Source organism: Cygnus olor, chromosome Z (assembly GCF_009769625.2).
Source record: "Cygnus olor isolate bCygOlo1 chromosome Z, bCygOlo1.pri.v2, whole genome shotgun sequence".
Taxonomy (NCBI): domain Eukaryota; kingdom Metazoa; phylum Chordata; class Aves; order Anseriformes; family Anatidae; genus Cygnus; species Cygnus olor.
Window position 1 is genome coordinate 2,273,548 of NC_049198.1, and position 23,099 is coordinate 2,296,646.

The 23,099-nt window shown below is 45.0% G+C and overlaps 1 protein-coding gene across 2 annotated transcripts in view; it reads left to right on the forward strand.

The window, feature by feature from the left end:
- Positions 1-23,099, forward strand: part of MYO5B (myosin VB) — an 87,197-nt gene that overhangs the window by 49,258 nt on the left and 14,840 nt on the right. For both annotated transcript variants that reach the window (XM_040540759.1, XM_040540758.1), the window contains exons 18-29: positions 1,666-1,777; positions 2,639-2,850; positions 5,435-5,591; positions 7,793-8,032; positions 10,115-10,354; positions 13,078-13,162; positions 14,100-14,248; positions 15,027-15,146; positions 16,069-16,206; positions 17,531-17,593; positions 21,439-21,678; positions 22,237-22,334. In XM_040540759.1, the coding sequence (XP_040396693.1) occupies positions 1,666-1,777; positions 2,639-2,850; positions 5,435-5,591; positions 7,793-8,032; positions 10,115-10,354; positions 13,078-13,162; positions 14,100-14,248; positions 15,027-15,146; positions 16,069-16,206; positions 17,531-17,593; positions 21,439-21,678; positions 22,237-22,334 (1,854 nt within the window). The remainder of the gene's footprint in view (positions 1-1,665; positions 1,778-2,638; positions 2,851-5,434; positions 5,592-7,792; positions 8,033-10,114; positions 10,355-13,077; positions 13,163-14,099; positions 14,249-15,026; positions 15,147-16,068; positions 16,207-17,530; positions 17,594-21,438; positions 21,679-22,236; positions 22,335-23,099) is intronic.

The window sequence follows — 23,099 nt, forward strand, 5'->3', positions numbered from 1 at the left end:
GCTCTTTGCTGAAGGAGCCCGGGTGGCACCCACCAGATGACTTCTTCCACCAAATCTTCCTCCAAATAGCAGCAATAATTAATATTATTTACAGCAGCCCCTAAATGGACCCTGGCAGGTTATTGGGAATAATCCATCCCCTCTTCTCCCACTGAGCTGTCCCACCTGCGGGACATCTCCAGCGCCACATTTGTGGTATTTGCACAAAGCAAAAGGATTAAGGTGCAGGTATGAGATGGGAAATGTCATTATAAAAGAAAGACTTTCAGAAAGCAAAGAAATAACAAATTTAAGCTTAAACCCTACATAACACAAACCTATAGACTTTGTCTTCAGTTGTGTTTCACCTCACCCTATACCAGAAGTCTTATTTGTGGGTTACGGTTCTCTGTACCCAGTACTTGCCCTCATTTGGGGGCTGGCCCATGCAGAATAGGGTGAAACCTCCAAATCTGGCAATGCCAGAACTACCCAGAGCACTCTGAGCCTGGGAAATCCTCCTTTTTCTGACACTCGTCACAACTCCCCTCTTACTCCTGTCTCTTACCTTGTGCTTTAGGTATGATACGAAGGACTCTAGTTTCTTGCTGTTCCCATGTTCTTTGCAAATGGCTTTTTTTGCAGTGTGTCTGTGCAGGAAATTCATTGTTTTTATCAGTCTGGCTTTCCTTCCCTGCTAAATTTTCTGGTCAGATGTGAAACTACTGGTCATGTGTTTTGAAATATGTGTTGTATTCCCCTCTCTCTCAATCCCTAGAATATTTTGTTTTGGTGAAATGGGAAAAAAAAAAGTAGAATTAGGAGTAATAACCCCCAAATAAATGCATAGACAGGGCTGCTGGGCTGAGGAGGAGATGCTTCTGTGTATTCTTCTCATTTTGGTACTGCTGTTCGTGGCCGTGAGGGTGAGGTTCAGGCACACAAGTGGTTTCGTTGAGTGAGAGCACAAATCAAGATCTCTGCAGTTCTCTCCCATCTTCTTTCAACGTTCATTTGCATATTTTTTTTTGAAATAACCATGGCTGTACTTGACAGGGCTGGAAACACCTAGTGTTTTAATTAAAAACTCGGGTTTTGAGGGGTCCATAACTCACTGCGTTAATTTGGAGGAGGCTGAAACTTGGCAGACGCTGGGCCAATTTCAGGATCCAGTCTGCAGGCTCTAAATCTAACGGTGATGGCAGGAGATGATAGCTCCTCGCAGTAAGGTACAGTGCTCTAATTCCTTCAATTAGTGTTGGGTGCTTGGAGACTTTACCGCCGGTGACAGCGAAACATCTTCAAAGTATCTGCTTTGTGTCTTCAGAGTCCAAAGGTTTCACGTTTGTTTTAACGTGGCGTTCCTGCTCCAGGCTGGAAGGGCGCCGATAAGGGTGCTTGGGGGGGGCCAACACTGGGGTCAGGTTTTGGGGTGGTGGGGACAGATCCCTCAGTACCCAGGGTGCGTTTTAACTACGTTTAAACTGATCTGATGTTGGGACAAAGTGAGGGAAAAGCTCGTAATTTTGACTGTGGCAGAGGGTTGTTTCAGATGTTTGCATGGAGCCTTTTCTTTTTCCGGTGCTAATTCCTCGGGGTTGTATATGAGTTTCAACTCCAAATGCTTTATTTTTTAGGAAACAATGCCTGTCACACAGACTAATCCTGTCTATCTTTTGCTTTCAGGTGGACATATCACGACTTTTTCAATAGGTATCGTGTTCTTATGAAGAAGAGAGACCTCTCAAAGAATGACAAGAAACAGATCTGTCAGACCCTGCTGGAAGACCTCATTAAGGTGAGCTGGGACCGAGTCTTTAGCAGCAATTTTTACAGCACAGAAGCTCGTGGCTTTGGTATTTCTGGGCTAGTGGAGTCCAGAGTCTGCCATGACTGTACGTGAACAACTGGCCATCTCCAGAAATCTCATCCCCCCAACCTCTCCTCCTGTATGTGGCTAGCCACACAATAACTTCTTTGTCTTGATGTATGGGAGACTCCTAATAACCACTTATATGTTGAAAAAAAAATAGTTATGAATTGGAACCTTTTCACTTTATATATTTAAGCAAATAAGTTTCTGTCACCTCTCCTCAACACCTTACTACTCAGACTCATGTGCATTATTTTAAATTGCAAATGTGCAGACTGCTGAGGAGCCCAAAATGTGCGCAGAATCTTTGGAAGGTTGTAATTTTTCACCCCTGCTCTCCTCATAGGATTTTGAGGAATTTATTCACTTGGGTTCCTCTCTGCAGAGGTTGTTCGCCTTATGCACCAGGTGTTTGGCTTCTCAGCTGTGGAGTCATTTGCAGTGTGTGCAGAATTTTGCAGATTTAAGGCCTAATCTTTTCTGTAAAATAAACCTTTTCTTGAAGTCTCCTGGACTTGCCTTGCTGTGTAAATAGATGCATTCAAAATTTGTTGAACTTAAAACTGAATCCTAGTGTTTCATTCCCCAGCGGGTTTGTGGAAGTTGAAGTCATTTGGAGTCTAATATTATGTTTGTTACCCAACTTAGAAGAGACGTTAGCTGATAAATTTGACTCAAAATTTTGTAATCTGTATCTAATGAGCAAGATAGACTAAAAAAGAAGAAAAAAAAAAAAGAATAATGTTTGCCTTAATTAAATTTAGTTTCCTTTATGCTTTTGAAAAGGATCCAGACAAGTTCCAGTTTGGACGTACCAAGATCTTTTTCCGTGCAGGCCAGGTGGCATATCTGGAGAAACTGCGAGCAGATAAGTTCAGAGCTGCCACCATCATGATTCAGAAGACGGTGCGGGGCTGGCTGCAGAGGGTCAAGTACCAAAGGCTGAGACGGGCTGCAATAGTGATCCAGCGCTACACGCGTGGTCACCTGGCGCGGAGGTGGGTCTGAGGAAGCCCTCCAGGGAAGGGCTGGCTGGGAGGTCATCTTAAAACATTTCTGGGCACTCGTGTTCTCAGTATGTTCCATCTTGCAGCCCTTAAAAATTGGAGGTTTTGTACAAGAAACACACAAATGCTCTGCGTGGGGGGCTTCCTTTCAGCCCCTGTAATAAGAACCATTTTGTGCACGGAGGTACCACTGTGGTGAAAGCTGCTGTGCCAAATTCACGCTCCTGGCCTCCCTCTCCAGCCTTATTAGAGGCCAGTGATCAAAATTCCCTGCCTCCAACTATATTAATTTAATTTCTGGGTGCTGGGCCAGGTTAATAACGTAGGCAGCTAGGTTATAATTGGATGACTAAAGCACTCTGAGATATTTAGGTGCGAGTGTTTCACAGAACTAATATTTTTCTGGAACTACCGCTGGCAAACGGCGTTTGGACCGGGTAGCGAGCACTTCGCTAATTGGTATACACTCGTCTTCTGCAGGGACCAGGTTTGTGCCTCCTTGGTATCCAAGGCGAGTTCTCAGAATTGATTTACTGTATTCTTCGTAATGAGAAAAATCACTCCAAATCACTGGCAATGGGGCTATTTACAGTACGGAATGATAGAGCTGAAAGTTTAACTCTCTGCGTGCAGGAATCTCAGGCGTCCTAGTGCTGGCAGCTCGCTGGGTTTCTGTAAATAATGCTGCATTGGAGAGTATGGCTGATTGTGAATGTGGGGTGGGTGTGAGGAGGCGGTAAAGCACTTTGATAGCATCCCAACACATGGGTCACTGTGCATCCGTGTCCCTCGTTCACATCAAGCACTGCTCTTCTCCCACAGCCAGACCAGCACTTTGCAGATAGGAACAAGAAGATTTGATTCAGGGAATGGGTTGGGTTGGAAGGGACCTTAAAGATCATCTAATTCCTGTTCCTGCAGTGGGCAGGGACACCTCCCATGTGCTCAAATTTGGGTCCTTGGAGCTTCATTTCCATTCTTGATTGTTTTCTGTTTAGAGAAATTAATTAACAGAAGAACTTGCGTGTTCCTTCCAAGGGTTTCCTATAAGTCACTCTGTATTTTGGAAGAACATCAGAGATGCCATTTAAATTTGTTCTGTTATTTGTGCTTGTGAAAAGGGATTGGAGAATCCGGGGATGAGAAGGTCTCAAATGAGCAAAGCTGGGCAGTTTGGTGACCTTTATTTAGAACTGAGCAGAGATGTTTCTTGTCCCTAAAAGTCCATGTGCTTCTCCAGGCTCGTGGCTGCAGGACCCTCTTGTGCATCTGACAGCTCACTTGAAGTTAAAGCAAATGAGTCCTGAGCAGTAAGAGAAAGGTTGACAAAAAGGGGAGTTGGTGAGGAACTGTAGCCTCTCTGGTGGGCTCTACATGCACATATGGGGTGTTACAGACTTGAACTCCATATTTGCCTTGGCATCAGCCAGCCATCCCTCTTAGCAAGGGAGGAGGAAGGTGAGGTGTGTCCCGGTGAGGAGGGAGCGAAATCCCTTTGAATGTGGGGCAGCAAGAGTGCCAACAAGAGCCCCCACTCATGGTTTGAACCATCTGCAGGTGTAGAGAGAAAATGAGAAGTCCAAGATCGGTGCTTTTAGCATTCATTACCTTGGATGCTGGATAACTCTTGCAGCCTGCTGTTTCCCACTTCCCTGGACTTTTTCTGCTGCGTTGTTTCTCCAACATGGCTAATCAATTTGTTTCATAGAGAAGAATGCCATTGGGATAACTTCTTTCTCCTCTGCTTGGAAGCAGACCATTCCTCCTCCACATCAGCAAGCTCTGGTTCAGTGGGTCCTAATGAGAAACCATCAGCCTCGAAGAAGAATATATGGCCGATCTGATATGGCTCTCTTAGTTTTGCAAGGCATTTCACAAAATGCAAAAGTGGCTCAAATACCTATAAAATCCTTCATGCTGAGAGCAATAAATGAATCATAAATTCGGCAAAACAAGCTAATTATCAGATTAAATGGAGGTTTTATGGGCGTTTATTAACCTGTGTAACAGCAAATTGAACACGAATTCAGTCGGAGAATGGGAGCAGCATGTCACGGAGCTGACCACATCCCTCATTATTTACTCTGTATGAATTGCTTGGGGTTCTGCTCATGAATGTTGCCAAACCAGTGCACACCAGTTTAAATGTCAGATCAATTTGCTGCAGTTTTCCTGGAGCTGGTAGATACCCAGTGCAACACTCGTGTTTTATGGTTCTGGAAGTGGTGGAGGCAACCTGGGCATTGATTGGCTTGAGTATTTCATGCAGAGAGTTCAAACCTAAGGGAAAAGCTGGAAAATGTTTGTTTTTAATGCTGTTGAGGAATAACGAGGTGTGTGATTTCTGGTTCTAGTGCTCCCAGGAGCCGTGAACATTGTCTGATTGCATACGAGTTCCCATTATCCTAACGGAGACATGCTATCAGCTTCTCTTTTCTTAGCCTTACTGCTGGGATGGTCTCTCTCCAAGCTACTTTGGGACAAAAGGTCTTTCTCACCATAAGGTTTAATACTTTTGTGACAACAATATAGGGAGTTTTAGTTTTATTGCTAACCTTTTCCCCGTGCTTTGCAGACTTGCGGAGCACCTGAGGAGGACGAGAGCTGCTATCACCTTGCAGAAGCAATACCGAATGCTGCGCATCCATCGAGCTTTCCAGAGGGTCCGCAAGGCAACCATTACCATCCAGGCTTTTGCTCGGGGCATGTTTGTCAGGAGGATTTATCGCCAGGTAGGACTCCGCAGACTGGCTTTGCATTAGAAACGAGTAGGGAAATCCTTTGTATTTACCTCCACGGCACAGCACAGCGATTCATTTGCAGTGGACGTTTTGATGTTTTAATAAGCCGACCGCCTCAGGTGTTTCTGGAGCGCACACATTGATGGCAAGCACTGCCATTTAAAGCTGTGCAAGCAAAAAATGATTTTGGCAGCGGCACCTCCGAGGAGAAGCTAAATGAAGTTAGTCACACAAATGCCAGAAGGCATTGTGGAAATCTGGAAATGTCATTTGATCCAGCCCGTGCTCGGCAAAAACTTCCCTGTCAAGCAGAAGTTGTGTCGGAGCCATGCTGCAGGTGCCTTTTCCAGTACGACAGGAAGACTGGTGGGGTCTGTCATTGAAGGTGACAAGTCGTTTATCGATAGAAATCTCTTTAATCGTTTCTCTTCATTAGCTTCCTGCATTTAGCCAGGAGCTGGAAGCACAGCAGTAGAGGGTTGATGACAGTCGGTGTTACCATGACAGACCCTCACTGTGCAGAAACTGAGAACAGCTTTGGGAAATCCTCTGCCCACTCTTCAGATCCAGCTTTACGTTGGTAGTCACTGAGTCTTGTTACGGCTCAATGGGTGGTCACGGGGATGCTTGAAATCAGAGCCCAGGAGGGGAGAGCCTGCTCCTGGAGATGACGGGGTTACCTGGACACCTGGTGACCCACATCAGGGATGTCCTCCAAAACAGAGCAGTTGGGTGCTGGCGATCAGAAATTTGTGCTGCTGTTGCTTTCTCGGCATCTCTTTTTCAAATCAGAAGCCTCTGCAGGGGAGGCAGTTGTTCCAGCTCTTAAAAAAATATCTGGGATTCAAGACAACCCAAATTTTAACACGGTGTAGAAGCTGGCTGATGGTCAGGCGTCTCAAACCTGAGCATCCTTCACCGCCGGAGCACCTGGATAGAGGTGCTGGTTCAGGTGGGTGCCTGGCAGCAGATGCAGAGCTGCAGGTGTTGCTCCCTGGAGTCAGGACAAGCCCAGTGCCTACAAAATCTTTGCTGTCAGGCTGGCGGAGGTCCCCAGGTAAATGCCCTTGGGTGTTTTCTGCCTTTTGGTCCACCCCCGGGTAGCTCCATCTGTAAGAGTGCCAAGTTTGGAGACATAAAATCTCATTTCAGAGCAACTCCTGCTGCATCCTAAATTCACACAATCCCTTTATTCTAATTTAAAATTTTCAAATGCAGACAAAGCCTTAAGGTGAAACAAAAGATTTGTAAGAAGAAGCTGATGTGGTACCTTTTATGATGCAACTTATCCCAAACTAATAACAGCAAGGTGTCTCATAATCTCAAAATTCTCCTGATATTTCTTTCCTCGTAATACTGCAGCATAAATCAACAGGAGAAAGTTATTAACGTGCTGTTGTCTCTCTAAAATATTAGCCTTCCGTTTGAGGGAGGAGAGTTGAACAGCCACCTACTGAAAAAGTTGCTGTAAAATTTTGCAGAGAAATACAATGCACAAGTGCCAGAAATCTCACAAAACCGGGTGCAAGTTTCTAGAAATCAAATCATGCAAGAACGCTGGCTGCAGACCGAAATGAAAGGTCCCCGTGGTTTTGTTTGAAGGTTATCCGCATGATGAGAAAACCACCAGGGCAGCATTTATCTGCAGCAGAAATTATTTTAATGCAGAGATGGAACTCATAAAATATCACAACCTGTTCTGGTGTGAGTTATAGCTGATGATGAAGGTATGGTATGCTTATTGCTACGTTGGTATCTAGTAATGGCTAGGTAATTTGCTAGCTATGGGTCCTGTGGATCTGTTCACTATTTCTAGGTGGTCCATGAAGTATGTGAGCACAGATGTCCCCTAGTCACCAACCAGGATCCTATATACCCTCGTTTCAAGGCCAAGTGGGTCTTGACTCATTCAAGCAGGGTGGCTTCTAAGAGAGGACTCAGTGTCTGTGGAAATCCTATAGGACAGGGGATTGAAGGGGATTTATACCTTCCTGGTATAAAGGAGAATGCAAAATAAAAGCTACTGTCTCCAGCCATCACCTTCAGCACCTACTGGGATGCTCCTACTTGGAGGGCAAGGCCTTTTGAAGGAATTTGGGAAGTGCTGAGGGCCACGTTGCAGCCAAACGAGGACTGCTGCGACCTTGCGGGTGCCTTTTCTCCCCTGATTTCTCATTGCCTGTGTTTTCAAGGTCCTGGCAGAGCACAAAGCCACCATCCTCCAGAAGTACGCCCGCGGCTGGCTGGCCCGCACCCGCTTCCGACGGATCAGAGGTGCCACCATCGTCCTGCAGTGCTACTACCGGCGCAGGAAGGCCAGGCAGCAGCTGAAGGCTCTGAAGATCGAGGCCCGCTCGGCGCAGCACCTGAAGAAGCTCAACATTGGCATGGAGAACAAAGTGGTCCAGCTTCAGAGGAAGATTGACGAGCAGGTACGTCCCGAGCCGCGCTGGGGCAGGTGCGGGCCTGCTTCCTCTTTGTGTCTCTGTTGTCCATTTCTGGGATGGATTTTTGTCTTCCCACAAGGTCTGGAGAGGACAACGTGCTGGTAGCAGCCTTCTCCTGCTGCTGGCCAGATATTTGTAGGAGTGGGGTGCCACCATGGATGCCACTTGGATTTTGGGTCTCCACCGTGCATCTGAAGAGTACGCTCAGTAAGCTGCACAAGTTATGCAATAATGGTTGTGTGAGCTGCCCAGAAGGAAGATAAAATCAGGAAACTTGGAAAACTGTTGCTTGAAACTCCAAGCCAGCAGCTTGGAAACACGTTGGACAATTAGGATGTGTCAGGAACCCACACACATCACGCTCAGTTTCCTTGCAGCCTTAAATCTCTCCCATCCCTGTACGACAGGAGAGGTCCTGCGATGAAGAAGATGAAAAATGACTGTGCGTTGGCTGGGATACTGCAGAGTCAAGCCACTTGGGGATTCGCATTGCTGCTGGCCGCTTTCCTTGCTTGTATTAATTGGCCACAACGTGTGCACCGCAGTAGTCTGACATTTAAACTGCAGTCTTTAAGTTTAAAATGCCTGCTCGCTTGCTTAGGTTTTTGCAGAACTGTAGCTAAGAAGAGGAAAAACTTGGGCATAGGGTTTTCTGTACACCTGTGTACCAGAAATCTCTTTGATATGACTGTGCTTCATTTAAAGGTGGAATTAATTACGACTTAATCTTTGGTTAAGGTTGGCTTTCCCGGGGAGGGCTGTGAAAGCAGCAGAAAGGGAAGGAGACACGGGGGGATTTTAAGGAGGCAGAAATAATGGGCTGGGGCTCATTGCCGTCTCCCTCAATCTCTGCAGACGGTTTTGAAGGAGGTACTTTGATATTTTCTGTGTAACTTCTGCAGGAAAGCATTACAGCTCAGTATTATTACTCCTGACGGCCTGTCCAGTGAGCTAATTTTAACCCTCGTTTCAGGGATGACAGGTTTCCCTGCGATGCTTTGGAGGTGCTAATGAGCATTGTTGCAGTAGAATTTAATTTCAGCGCGTTGGATTTTGTTTCCTGGCAGCAGCGAGTTTTATTGTAGCATATTTTCCCTGAAGTTACCCCTATTTCAGTCTTTGCTAATCTATAAACACGACCTTTTCAAATACCCATTAACTTTTAAGAAAATACATTGCAGGTAACCCGCAGAGCTGCAGTTGTACCCTTATCTGACTAGCTGTGGAAGAAAACGTTTCTATTTCTGCCTCTTTAGCTCATGCATGGATAGAGATACACCGTGCTCGGTGTGCCCCTGAAGAGGAAAAGATCTTTCTCCGAAAATATTAAAACCTATTATCATATATCAGCCACTGCTCATACGCTGGGCCTGCTTAATTCAGTTTCTAAATCATGTGAGGGACTATCGCACACACAAGTAAGGATTAAATCTGTTTTCCTAGAGAATATCCCAGCGAGAAGGGGGTACACTGGGATGTCTCCCAGGGGCCAAGGGGCTTTTGCTCCATCACCTCTGCTCAAGGGGTGGGACGGGGACTGAAGCACGTACAGATGATCAGAAGAAGAAGAACCTGTGTAGACCTGGAAGATAAAACTCTCTACTTTCATGTTTGCTTTTCTTAACTAGGCTGCACGGTTCTTTGGCTCTGTTGCAGAGTACTTTTTGCACTTGAGTTTTTATTCTTACTCGACTCCAGTGAATATTTGGAAAGAGGAAGAAGAGGTAGCTCAAGATCTGTGTCTTTGTTGCTTGTCCTGACCAGTTAAAAATCATACGTCAGGAATTCTCTAGTCTATTGAGTTTTATTATTTTATTCTATTTTTTTAAGGAAAAGGAAAAAAAAAAAGTCACAAATGTGTAATTTTTAACTGTTTTGTCTTCTGACTTCTTCACCTTCACTTTTCCTAAGCCTCCACATGGCATGAGCCTTCCATACAGTGGCATGAGCCCGGTCCTTTAAAACTACTGAAACCTTTCAAAAAGAAAACTTTAAAAGACTGATTATATTTTTTGGCTGGATCTTGCTGATGGTATTACTTTCTCCTTTTTGGGATGCCGGCCGCAGAACAAGGAATACAAACTTCTGAACGAGCAGCTCTCTACGCTCACATCTGCCCACTCCTCCGAGGTGGAGAAGCTGAAGAAGGAGCTGGAGCAGTATCAGCAGAGCCAGCAGGGTGATGGCAACCAGCTCGTCAGCTTGCGGGAAGAGATGGAGCACCTCCGGCTGGAGCTGGAAAAAGCCCATGGCGAGAGGAAGGTGGTGGAAGACAGCTACGTGAAGGAGAAAGATCTACTCAGAAAGGTGCGTGTGTTTGTCATGTCCTATCTTGCGTAGGTCTCTTGCAGGTGGTCATGCAGGTGAAAGCTTTGCAGATCTGAAGGGGAGAGACTTAATTTCCTATCCTTCAAATAGGAGAGAAATCCTTCAACTGGGAGAAAGAGAATTCAGTGTGGAAGGTTTGTTTTTTTCAAGCAAAAAGTCCAAATGCACATTTTACCCTGAATTACTTCACTGGCCAGGTTCGTTCTGAAAAACCTTCACACCCATGCTTGTCACCTGAGGTGTGGCTTTAGTTTCCTGCTGCAAATATTTGTGACTGCTCGAGTTAAACGAATGATCCTTCTGCAATTGTTATTCCACAACACTGCTTTTCTCGTGAAAACCTCAAGGTGAGTTGCTTTGAGGTGGGGAAAAAAAATCTGGAATTAGGGACCACCTCCCTTTGAGGGAACTTTTTGCACGTGTGCTTGTGCATTGCCCCCACGTTGGGAGGTGTGGACTCAGTGATTTTCTTCTCTCCGACACCAAGCAAAAGGATCCTTTTTTGTCCCGGGGCTCAGTTTGTTGGCTGGCTGCAGCCCAGGCTTTTAGAGCCTGAAAGGATGTTTTATTTTGAAGGTGATGCAGCTGGGGAAAACTGGCTTCTCTTTGTTCTCGATAGCAAATCCCCCTCCAGCACTCAAAAGAAATGTTGTTTTAACAACTGAGGAGATGCTTTCAAAAAGCACAAAAACAAAGCAAAAGCTTCCCCTTCTTGCAGAAGTGCCTATGGCTGAGTAAATACTATGTAGTTTGCCACGTCAATAAATGCTTTAATTATAAACCATAGCAGTTGTTTCCATTCCTACAGAGGAGTGCAGGCTCCCAGCTTTAACATGAGCTTCCAATTGCTCCCTTCAGTTCCTCAGCAGTGGGAAGACCTCAGAAACTGCCAGGGAAACGCTGCGGTGACTGCTTTGCTAAAAGAAATGCTTTTCATGCCAGAGGTGTCCTGGAAATTGCTGGCAGTGGGAGGCAGGGGGCGAGCGGGTTTGTGGTCCTGCACCAGAATGGTTGCAAAGGTGATGCTCAAAGGCTGGATCTCAGAGCTGGAGGTCCAGACCCTGGAGGAGAGATGGTTTAAAACCTGCTCAGGAATTTTATTAGGAAAATCCTAAATACCTCATCTTGTGAGGAGAGGATGATGGTATCAGAGCCAAACAGGTGCTTCCAGCATAGGCATTTAAATAAAAGCTGAAGCCATCATTAGTGCTGAACATCTTCCACAGGAATTCTTCAAAGCAGACACCTCTTTACGGATCCTGTTGGATCTGAAGCACCTTCAATGATCAGTTTAACATAGAAACATGAGCAGAAAGTGCAGAAGGCACCAGTGTCGCAGCAGGGCTCTGGGGAAAAGCTGTGCAGCTCTTCCAGCACAGTCAAAAAGAGTCCAACTTTTTGTCCAGTTTTGTCTTCTGATCATCATAACTTTGTCTTCTGGATAAGAGAGTTCATTATCAGCACCTACTAAAGAACACTTGCAGAATAATCCCATCATCCCTTAGCTTTTCCCTGCTGGGATAAATGAATCGAGTTCTTTGCTGTCCTATTGCAACATAGGTTTTCCTTTCCTTCTCTGTGTTATGTTTGTTTTCAATTTTTTTCTTTCTTTTAAGAATTCTTCTGAACTTGAAGACATCAAAGCTGACCTAACAGCTGCTAGGATATTTATTCGAAGTGGTACACGAATGAGGGGATGTAGTTAAGTTGTTGGTGCAGGGTATTAAAATCACGGCTCGGTTCAGACCATTTAAAAAAACAGGATTTTTGCATACCTTAAAATGTCTTTTCTTCACTTTCTTGTTGTATTTTCAGTCTGCAGCTTTCCTACTGTACATAGAGATGCATGAGATTGTAGTCACAGAACAAATGAATGGGTCAGAGAGAAAGAGGCAGTGGGATCTTCCAGTTTCTGTGCATTGATATGACTGCCTCAGGCATGATTTACATCAAAATAGTTTGTGTTTTTACCTTCACCATTACGACGTATCTGACATATAAATGTTTGATAAAATACCTTGATCTGAGCATGCTTGTGTAGAAGACAGAAGTCTGCGCTAGGGATGCGTGCCAGCTAGGCTGCCTATATAATTTATCTACTGGTGACAGCAAAATTATTATTTGCGGGCAATGAAAACTTTTATTATGGTGTCTACAGCATTGTTTATCGCTGGCATCTCAAGATTCCTCTGCTTTGTGTAGCTGTGGCTATGTGATATGATGGAGCAGGCGTGGGGATGGCGTTACAATGGGGTGTCAGCTTGTTCTCGTTCCTGACAGCACCAGAATCATCCTGCTTAACTGCAGCAGCGTGTCCCACTTGGTAATGCTTTTGTGTCTCGAAATGACACTAGTGAATCCATCAAAATTCGTGAGGATGAACAAAATTACAGCATAGGTTGTTGTCAGCCTCAGCCCAGTGTTGCTGTTATGTGACAAGTGGCATCGTTTCCCTTCATTTTAAATAAAGAAGTAGTAAAAAAAGGAAAAAAAAAAACACACAAACAAACTGTTTAGCAGGATTCAGTTCCAGTTTTCATTACTTTTTGCTAGGCAATTGGTGGTGTTAATAGTTGATACACAAAGCACACACCATGCCTCACTGACCTGGAGCTTCTGCAGTGGTGTAAAGTGACTTTAATCTTGTAATACGGATGCAAGCTGGCCCATGTGCAAGCAGTAATTTTTGCCTTGTTCCGCAGCGTATCTCCGACCTGGAAGAAGAAAACGCCCTCCTGAAGCAGGAGAAAGAGGAGCTTAACAGCAGAATCCTGTGCCAGTCTGAAGGTAAGAAGAAAGGTTTATGGCTTGGTGGTTTCTGTGCGTGCTTCTCTGGATGTAGAAGGCACCGTTCAGAGTTAGGCAGCGGCTGTCTGAAGCTTTCCAGTACGTTTTTGACAAGCGTGGGCACAGACGAACCTCATCACCCCCAATACCTGGGGTTTCGATCGGGTGCATGAAATGAAGTGCTCCTAGGGAGAAGCCTGACCTTTCTGCTGTGTGGAGGTTGAGTATTTTGAAATGGATAATGAAACTGAAAATGATTAGGGACCTCAACTTGATCCCAGCAGAGCAGGAAAGGGAGCATTCATGCTTCTGGCTTAGGCTTACTTTGGGCTCCTATGTGTTCAGTAAAAACGGTGCCATCTGTTAGATGCTGGTGTCTCTCTTCTCGCTGTTTTTCATGGACTTAAACTTGCCTGGTTTCTCAAAAAGGGGAGAGGAGTAGATTTGCTTCCAAAGGGGAGTTTTTCAACAAAGAAATGCATTTTAATATAAAATAGTCTTAAGCCCGCAGCCTTACCATGGTAAGCGGTTGATGATTACACGAGAAAAAAGATGCTGCTGTTGATTTGCTCCTACATCCAACCTGGTGGTGGGAAGCAGGCAGAGAAGTCTTTAAATGCAGCGAGCACCAAAGGCACTTCTTAAACATCAATATATTTCTGTACTGTGCCAGTCTGTTTGCAAGTGGGTTTATGACCAGCCTGTGGGAGCTGGAGGTGGCATGGCTGAGCCTTGCAGAAGAGCCAGAGCTGTTCCAAATAGCAAGGAACAGGATTTAAATGATAAGTCTTTAAGTATTAACAAATGCTTGTGTGTATTTTAAAAGTTCTTGGCAGAGAGCGTTTTGTTAATTAGTCAATGTTATTGCACATGTTTACAAGAAGTTCCTTTCAGAGATGAAGAGCACGATTTACTGTTGTTGTTTCTTATTTTGAAGATGAACTTGCAAGAAGCACAGCTGAGGAAAATATGCAGATGAAGAAAGAGCTGGAGGAGGAGAGGTCTCGTTACCAGAACCTGATAAAAGAGTATTCGAGGCTGGAGCAGAGATATGACAACTTGCGGGACGAAATGACCATTATAAAGGTAATGAAGCTGAAATTATTCTCTTCTGTCCTGGCCATCGTGTTGGTGCTTGGATAACGTGGCTCACTCATCCCCAAAACACGTGGCAGAGCTGACATTGTTGTATAGTTTGGGCTTGAGGTTTCTAAGACCAAATATCCACGCTGAAGCCAAACCATGCGTGTGTCTTGCAATAGGATGTTGATCTTTTTACACTTTCTGTTAACAATATGGAGAAACCAGTGAATCACAGCAAAAGCTGGCACCTGCATCTTGTTTTGCATTTCGTTTCAGTGATGTTCACGTGCCAAGTGGGTGTTGAATTTGAAAAAAACAAAAGCAAGGCATGAGAATTTCAAAAGGCAGCATTTTTAGATTTGGCTTTGCTGAAGTTTTAGGAGAACTGCTGAAAATGAGCTGATGGTTAGAGTGCTGCTGGGTTAGGTGGAAGGCTGAGCATGTAAAGGGAACCCCACGGGGGATTGTGAACAGAACAATCTTGAGCTCAGCTTTGCATGTTCTCACTTAACAGGCATCTGGTGTCATGAGCAGCCTGTAGTTCATGCAGGATTTTTAAAGTGAGCTTCTGTATCCCTTTATATTTTATTTTAACATTTGCCTGTGTGTTAATATGAGTGTTATGGTAGGACACAGGAACCAGAAATTAGAAAATAGACAGTTGAGCCTGTTTTGAAGGTAACCTTACTGTACACAAATATTTGCTCTAAGAAACAGTGCTTTGTGAGGAATCCTTCCTTAAACACTGAAGGCGTTGTGTATCCGTATCGCTCCTTGACAGCAAGCACCGGGGCACAGGAGAAACCCATCCAACCAGAGCAGCTTGGAGTCTGACTCTAATTATCCATCGATCTCCACCTCTGAGATAGGAGACACCGAGGATGTAATGCAGCAGGTGGAGGTACAGTAAATGGGGCAAAATGGTGGGAGGAGGCGAGTCCTGAAATAAATTGTTAGCTGTGAGAGAGATGGCTGGGTTGCAGTGCTATATAAAATGCTTGCTCGTTTGTGAGGTCAGACCTAAACAGGGCTCTAAAAATAATGACGTACCTTATTTTGCCCATACCAGCGTAAAGACTGACAAAAATTCATCAAAGCAGAAAGCTCTACGTGTGGTTAACACTAGCATTGATGGAAACATCTCTACAGTGATCCTTCTTCACGAAGCTACTGAAATTGATTGCCCCTTTGCCCTGAGCATTTTCATTCCAATGCATCTTTATGGATGCTTTGCTGGCCAGCACGGTTTCCGTAAGCAGCAATCTCTTAATGCAGAAAAAGAGCAGCATAAATTATTCCCTGGCCGTCAAGAATCAGATGGAAAAAGGAAAAATGCTTAGCTTACGTTTTCTAGAATAAGCTGATTTTAAACTCCGCTTTCATGACTTGAGAACATTTATGGAAAAGAGACACATGGAAGAAGGGTGATATTCTGCGTCCCATGTACCACACCTGCAGACATCCCTGCTCCTTTTGCTGGCTGCTCTTCTGTTACTTTCGTGTTTCTGAGGAGCTCTGAGAGCATTTGGTGAAGTCAACCTTATCTTATAAACCGTGGCTTTAGGTTTTGGCATGATACCCAAGCAAGCAGTATTGGCCATGCTCTAATATTAAATGTTCTTGGTGAAGCCAATTAAAAACCAACCAAACAAAAAATGCCCGCTAATTAAAAATGCCTGAACCCCTTCTAGACAAGTATTTATCTTTTTAACTATGGCCTCAAGCAACCAGCTTATCTAACGGACATTCAATAATCAATAATTTATTAAAATGGGTTGACTGGGACATTAAAAATAGTTGTTTAAAGAGGGTTTCTTCTTCAGGAGGCTGGGACGGATAAAGCAGCCATGGACATGAGCCTCTTCCTAAAGCTACAGAAGCGAGTGAGGGAGCTCGAGCAGGAGAGGAAGAAGCTGCAAACCCAGCTGGAGAAGAAGGAGCAAGAAAGCAAGAAAGCCCAGGTAAGAGATGCCTTTTAATTGGTAGGAATAGTTCAGGTTTATAACTGGCTCTCCTTGGTTGCCTGAGGACACACGATGTAGGAGCTGAGTTTTGGGAGCACCAAGGTCACGGTAAGAGGCAGAGAATCCATCAGGGAAATGGAGAGGAACTTTTTTTTTTGGCAGCTGATGACAATTAGATGGGAGAACAGCTTTTTTTCTGACAAAATGCTTATAACACATTTAGGACAGTATCTCAAGTGAGCCTAAAGATAGAACGGAAAGCATTCCAAAGGGTTCTTCGGGAGGCAGTGGAAACCCAAAACACGTTTCAAATCCCAGTTCCTGTGGCTTTTGTGACCACATCTGGCAGGGATTCATTGCAGGCTAAAATAGTACAATAAATCAGAAATAGCAAGATAGCTGCTAGCAGAGTGTATTTTTCCTTTCCTCTGTATTGCAGGACAGGGGGCTGCCTTTGATATGTTCTTCCTCCCCTATGGAAACAAAGCTCTTTCTATATTTTGGGTAGTTTGCCTGCAAGCCATTTAAACCAAACAAAATTGCTATTACTGACAGCCTGATGGTAACTGAGAGGCAGGACTCGATCCTGACTTGTCACTGAAATCTGAAAATTCATCTCTCTAGAAAATTAACGAGCTAATTTATGGCACGGAGGGAGCTTTTAATGGCAGTTTGTGTGAAGGTTTTCCCCTGCCATCTGTAACCAGAGCTCTGTGCTTTGTTATAGGGCAATGTGTGGGGAGATGATGGCTGTGCCTATGGGGTCCTGAAGCAATAAATGGCTGTTATATGAAACAGTACGCAAGTGCCATCACTCTTGGTTGCATAATTGAAGTATCCAGGGCTTCTGGTGCTTTGTTTGGCAATTATTTTATTTATCTTCAGTGTGAGATCTATTGCATTTGTCAACAGATACACAGGAGACTCAACAAAATCCTCAGCGGCAATTATTCACTTGGATCACCAGATATTCCCACTGATCCTCTCTAGCAGCTTGCAGGGAATGTGTGAAATGGGAAACTTCCCCAGCCTCTCGTTCTTGCTGCAGAGACAGATTAAAAACCTGTCTTTCAGCTGCTTTGGTGACGACTGATCCCACCAGCGACTGTCATTCTTTGAAAGCTGCAATAAGCCACAGTTATCAAGATATTAACAAGAGATGAAACCATTTTCTCCCCAAGCAGCCCCAGCCCCTGCTACGTGGAGCTGGGACTCCATCTAATGCCAATTAATAACATTATTCTTGCTGAGCTGGCTGGTTCAGCCAGTTCAGTTCCTCTGGCTGCTCTTTAATACCAATTTCTCTCTTTAACCCCTGCAGGTAATTGAGACGAAGACCGAAATGGCTTCGGACCATGAAGATTTTGCATACAACAGTCTGAAGGTGAGCGGGGTGCTTGTACTTAGTGCTGGCTGGCCATAGCAAGGTTGTGTCCTCCAAGCTCTTGCCCTGCTCTGCAATCCATGTCCTTCCCAGGCTCTAAATCCCTACGTGTCTGCCTCCTACCTTTTCTCCCTGTGACATACAGAGTGACCCAAACCTGCTAGGCTCCTCTCAAAACATGTGTGTGTCGTGTCCTCCTGCTCTATCTGTACCCAAATTGCAGCTTGGCTGTTAGATTAATTCTTGTGTCCTGCTGATCCTTGGAAAACCAGCTTCTGAGATAGGTTTGTAAGGGATTTTTTTCTTCTGTAGTGCAAACGTGCATTTCAGATCCTTCTTCTCTCCCTGTCCCCGTAACAAATATTGCAATGCAAGGAACATACGTTACCGAGGATAACATCATACTAAACCATCTGACAGCAATAACACCCCCTTTTTGCTATCTGCGTCTCCTTAAAAGAATTGGGGAGAAAAATAAACCAACCAAAAGAAATTAGAGATGGAAAGGACATACATTCAACCCTCGCCAAGAGCATACCTCTAGCAGTAGCTTTTTCTGGCACTTAGTCCATCCAGTTTTTAGGCTCTAAATGTGCTATTTTTGTTGCACTTGCCAGACATGCTGTTTGTGGCTGAGGGAAGCCCTGCTGAGTTTCATTAGTACCTCTGCGCGGCCTGCTGGAGCAGAAGCATGGCAGGAGCTTTAGGATCATTGCCCAAGTGTCTCCCTGTTGGTTAAACGCGGCTGTGAAGGTTTTAAGTCTGATCTTTGACTTGACCTTGTAAAGCAAAGTGAAGTTGCTGGCTGGAAGGGGAAAACCCTGATGTTACACTGCAAGAGCTCTTTAGGGGTCTCCGGCACGGTGTTTTTTAAGGATCTCCAGCACGATGTTCTCACTGTGGCTGTAGGAGAATGAGCTGCGGGTTGCAGAAATGAACAACCAGCTCTAAGAGCTTGCTTTAAATCCGTACAGTGCTCATCAAGAGAAAGACAGACTGTGCTGGACCTGCTCAGTCTTTCTGCCAATTCCCCTTTTTATTCTGTGTACGAGGAAGGAAGAGCTGGCACTTGACCAGCTGAAGCACACAGCTCCTTGCTGGGTCGTATCTTGAGGCCAGCAGTTGCACAGACCAGCACATGGGGTTTGGGGTATAATACACTGGGTGAATTCTGGTCTAGGAGGAACTGTAGAAAAGCCAGGAGCAGTTCCTTCAAATGACATAGTGGCAGGAAACATATTCCTAAAGGAGAGGATTTTGCATTCCCTATAGATGGGTTGATCTTAGAGAAACCACTAAAAAATAAAGGCAAATACAGCTCACTGGCCCTTTTTCCACTTCTGAATATAGGATGCTGCATAAAGTCCCCATCTGCAGTGAAAGGTTGACTTAGAGCTAATTGTGAGTGCTCCTCAAAATTCCTTCCTCCCTCCATGACACGTGCTTCTGTGACTATAGCAAAGCTCTTCCACTCTTCTCTTGGGCATTTCTCCTGCTAATTTGCATCTCAGAAATACACGGCTCCTTCGAGAGTCATGTGTAATCAAATTTATTTTTCCCTGTTGCCAGCTTAAAAAGTGTTTATGTGGAGGAGCTGGGCTGGGGTGTGTAAAAGCTGCACGTGGTGAATTCCTCCTGTGGATGGATATTTAATGGTCTCCTTGCAGGAGAAAACAAGGTGCTGCTGCTCGCGGATGGCTGCATGGGCTTGGGTTTTGCAGCCCGAGCTGCTTCAGACGTGTTCTTGGTCCAGATTTTGGTGGAGGGGAAGGAGTGGGGCACAGTTTTTCCTTAGAGAGGCTCATTTGTGTAAGGATTGGGGTGTATTTTTTTTTAATAGTGCTGCTAAGGAATGTAAAAAACTTGGGTTAACACCGATATGTTTACAGCAGACATAAATTATGTGTCTAATGGATAAATAGAGTTTTTAGTTGCTGCTGTCCCAAAATGTGCCCAGCCAGGTGTTTGATTAGACATAAAGTAGGGCTGGAGGATGGGAAACTCCTTGTTTATTCTCCTGGGGAGATCCTGATAGCAGGTGTGTCTCTGAGTTATGCACGTGCAACACAAAGTTCAGTGAAAAATGTATTTTCTGGATTGCTTTTTCTGGCTGGGGGAGTGGGAACGAACGCACTGAGAAGTCCTTGCGCTGACTTTGTGCTCCTAGCAGGAGCTGAAAACATAGTTTGATTTCTCACTCCTCACATAGCTGGGATGTTCTTGAATTTGTAAGCTCATCACTAAATAAGCATCTATAAAGGGTGTTTTTTTTTTTACTGTCAAGGTTCAGAAATAGCATAGGGAACGAATTGCTGTCACAGCAGCGCTAACCTCAGATTTATGTAGGTTCACCCTTCCAGTGCTGCTATCTAGGCATCTTCCTAGATGCCTACAACCAGCCTTTGGAGTTAAGAGTGTGGCTGACCTGCAAGAAAAAAAAAGCAAGCAAGGCTTCTCCAGCAAATAACAAAAAACATTCAGGTAGGAAATCAGTTAATGCCTTGCTTCTTCCCCTTCATCTGTCTGAGATTGACCAGAAAAGAGTTCGAAGTGAGTCAACGCTTGAGCTACCCAGCAAGAGTTAAACCCTTCTTGGTGAAGATTTCCCATCGTGTACACGCTCTCCAAACTTCTTTTAGAAACACTTGCTGAAAAGCTTGAGCCGTGGTTAATGTGGACGTGGAGGAATTGCTGGATAAAACGTATTTCTTACTATTTTTTTAATGACAGATGGCATTGAGTACCTGAATATGCTCTGTTAATGATGGTGTTTGCTCAGCCAGGAGCGGGCTGGCTGTCCAGATGCCAGATCAGCTATTCTGTTCACACCTCTGCTGCTATTTATAATCTGTGAGGATTTATAATTATAACACCCGTTTCCTATGGAAATAAGGTTTGCACAGCTGTGCTAGCTACACTCTGTATAAATTGTATAAACTGCCCCCATCCCCCCCCCAGTCGCTTTCAGATTCATTAGCTAAAGCTGCTAATGAGGTAGATATCCCATAGTTAACAAGAAAGCTGTGGGATGGGCCAGAAGGCAGTGGGGAGAGAGAAGCACCTGAATCTCCTGGGGGAGAGGTTGTGCTGTTGTAGATGCTGGAGAATCCACACGGAGCTCGGTCCCTAGGGAAGGGGAATCCATGTCAGTCAGAAGCCAGACACCGAGCTAGAGGCTGTCTAGCTGTCCGAATTTATTATTCCTCTCTCTTCTACTGTCATGAAAAAGCAAACAAGCCCTTCAGTTGTCTCAGCGAAACACCAACGTTCACGCATCTTTATTCGGGGGGAGCAGCTGGCGTAAAACCTGGATGGCGTCGACCCCGTCTGTCAAATGCCAGCAGCTGACAAGACATTAGGGAGAGAAAATCCTTTAATTGCAAACGTGATGGGAAGAATTACGGGTTGGGTGACAAAGGAAGATGCAGTGGGAATTCAAACCCAAGGGGATGTTGGCAATGGGAAGGGCCGTGTAAGACTGCACCTTGCAGCTTATCTAAGGAATGCCAGAAATGGATTAAACATCGTGGGGTTTGGTGGTGATTCCTTGATCAAGAAGGAAAAGGGGTAGAGAGGAAAAAATATGTTTGGGTTCTCTACTGGGTTGATTTTGTGTTTTAAAATGATGTCAATGAATAATGCCAATTCTCCTCTGTGTCACCACGTAACATTAAATAGCACCAGGCTATTGATTGCAGCAAAAATCTTTTCTGAAAGCTGATTTGGGCAGGAATTGATGGTTCAGCTGGGATCATCAGCACGAGAGGCATCTTAGAAGCAGATGAGGCAGTCAACCCGTTGCTCGGCACTTTAGCTAAATCTTGTAATGGCTTGGTGTTTTCCAGAGACAAGAGCTGGAGTCGGAGAACAAGAAGCTGAAAAACGAACTTAATGAGCTGAGGAAAGCTGTCGCAGACCGAGCAACCCAGAACAACTCTTCCCACGACGTTCAGGACAGTTATAATCTCTTGCTGAATCAGCTGAAGTCGGCCAACGAGGAGCTGGAAGTGCGGAAGGAAGAAGTGCTCATCCTGAGGTCGCAGATAATGAAGGCAGCCCAGCAGAAAGAGCCGGGCAAAAATATGGTAAATGAGAGGATAATGGGATTTCTTCTGCCTTTTCCCATTCCGTCACTGAGGTGTTTCCCGGTGACGTTTTGTGACAACCAGCCTATTCAGCAAGGAAACGGGATGGTGGAAAATTGTTTCTAGACCAGATTCTGATCGTGTGATGCTGGTGCAGTTGTAGTGTCTCTACTGGCATATAGGCAAGGGAAGAGCTTGACCCATCTCATGAAGGCTTTTTTATTTAGAGCCTGTTATGACCAAAGGGTGTATTTTCTGATACTCTCACTTGGGTTTTTTAATTCACCACTTTATCATCCCTTGAGGTTTTAGTATGTTTTTGTGTTTTGGGCCACACACAGGCACTCCTTATCTCCCTCCCGAGTTCTCTTCATCCTCCTTCCATCTGCTGATCCCTGCTGTTGTCTGCTTGCGCGTATGAATTTGTAGGAACCCTCTAGTCCGAGGGATGCCCTGAGGGAGCTCTGTTACATGTGGGACTTGTTCAATTTTGGGAACCTTGAAAGACTGAGGGATGTTCAGGAGGTCACGCTGCTGTGTTTTTTGTGTCGAATTTAGGAGACCATCACCAGCCCTGCCAGCTGGCCCAACAGTGACAAGCACATCGATCAGGAGGATGTGATCGAGGCCTACCAGGGGATATGCGAGACGAACCGGTAAGCATGGCCCAAACTCTTCCAGCAGTTTGAAGGACTGAGAAAAGCGTGAGAGACGGGATCTGGTCCTAAATTACCGAAACATTTTGGAGAGTTAGAAGCTTCTGGGTTCTGTTCTGGGGCTGGGGACAAGGACAGGCCGTAAAGATGGGACTGAAGATGCTGGTCTCCTCGTGGGTGAGGTGCCCTTGTCTTTGGGCCAGTGCCTCCCCAAGGAAAGGCAGATGTGGGATGGGTGGAAAAGCCAACGTAGAAGTGAGCAAAACTGGATTTGGGCTTGTATTGGGGGAGAGCAAAGGCAGGGATTGTGCTGGTAAGTTAGGGGTCTGTTTGAAGAGCTCCTGAGTGAGTGGTTTAGGGGAAAGCTTCCCTCTCTCCCAGCCTCTTTCCTCTCCCTCTGGCTCAGCCCTGATTTGGGGAGGGCTGAGCTTTCCCATTCTTCTGCTTCTGTGGCTGAAAAACTCATGGAAGCAACAGGTGAAAACCAAAACTCCTCTTCCAGTGCATAAATAGTAGCAAGAAGGAGGATTTGGAAAATTTGAGTTACTCATTTCAAGCAACTCATGCTGTGCTGGGAAGGAATTTGTCACCATCTGTCTGTATGGTACCAGAGGGTTTATACTGTGAGGCATTAAATCAATCCTTGCCACTATCCAGGAGGATATAAAGTAAAAAGATAGTGTCTTGAAAGAAGACAAAATTACATAGATTAAACTGCAAAGTCATATGTAAAGTAATGTTTATTTTCCTGCACAGGAATTGAAT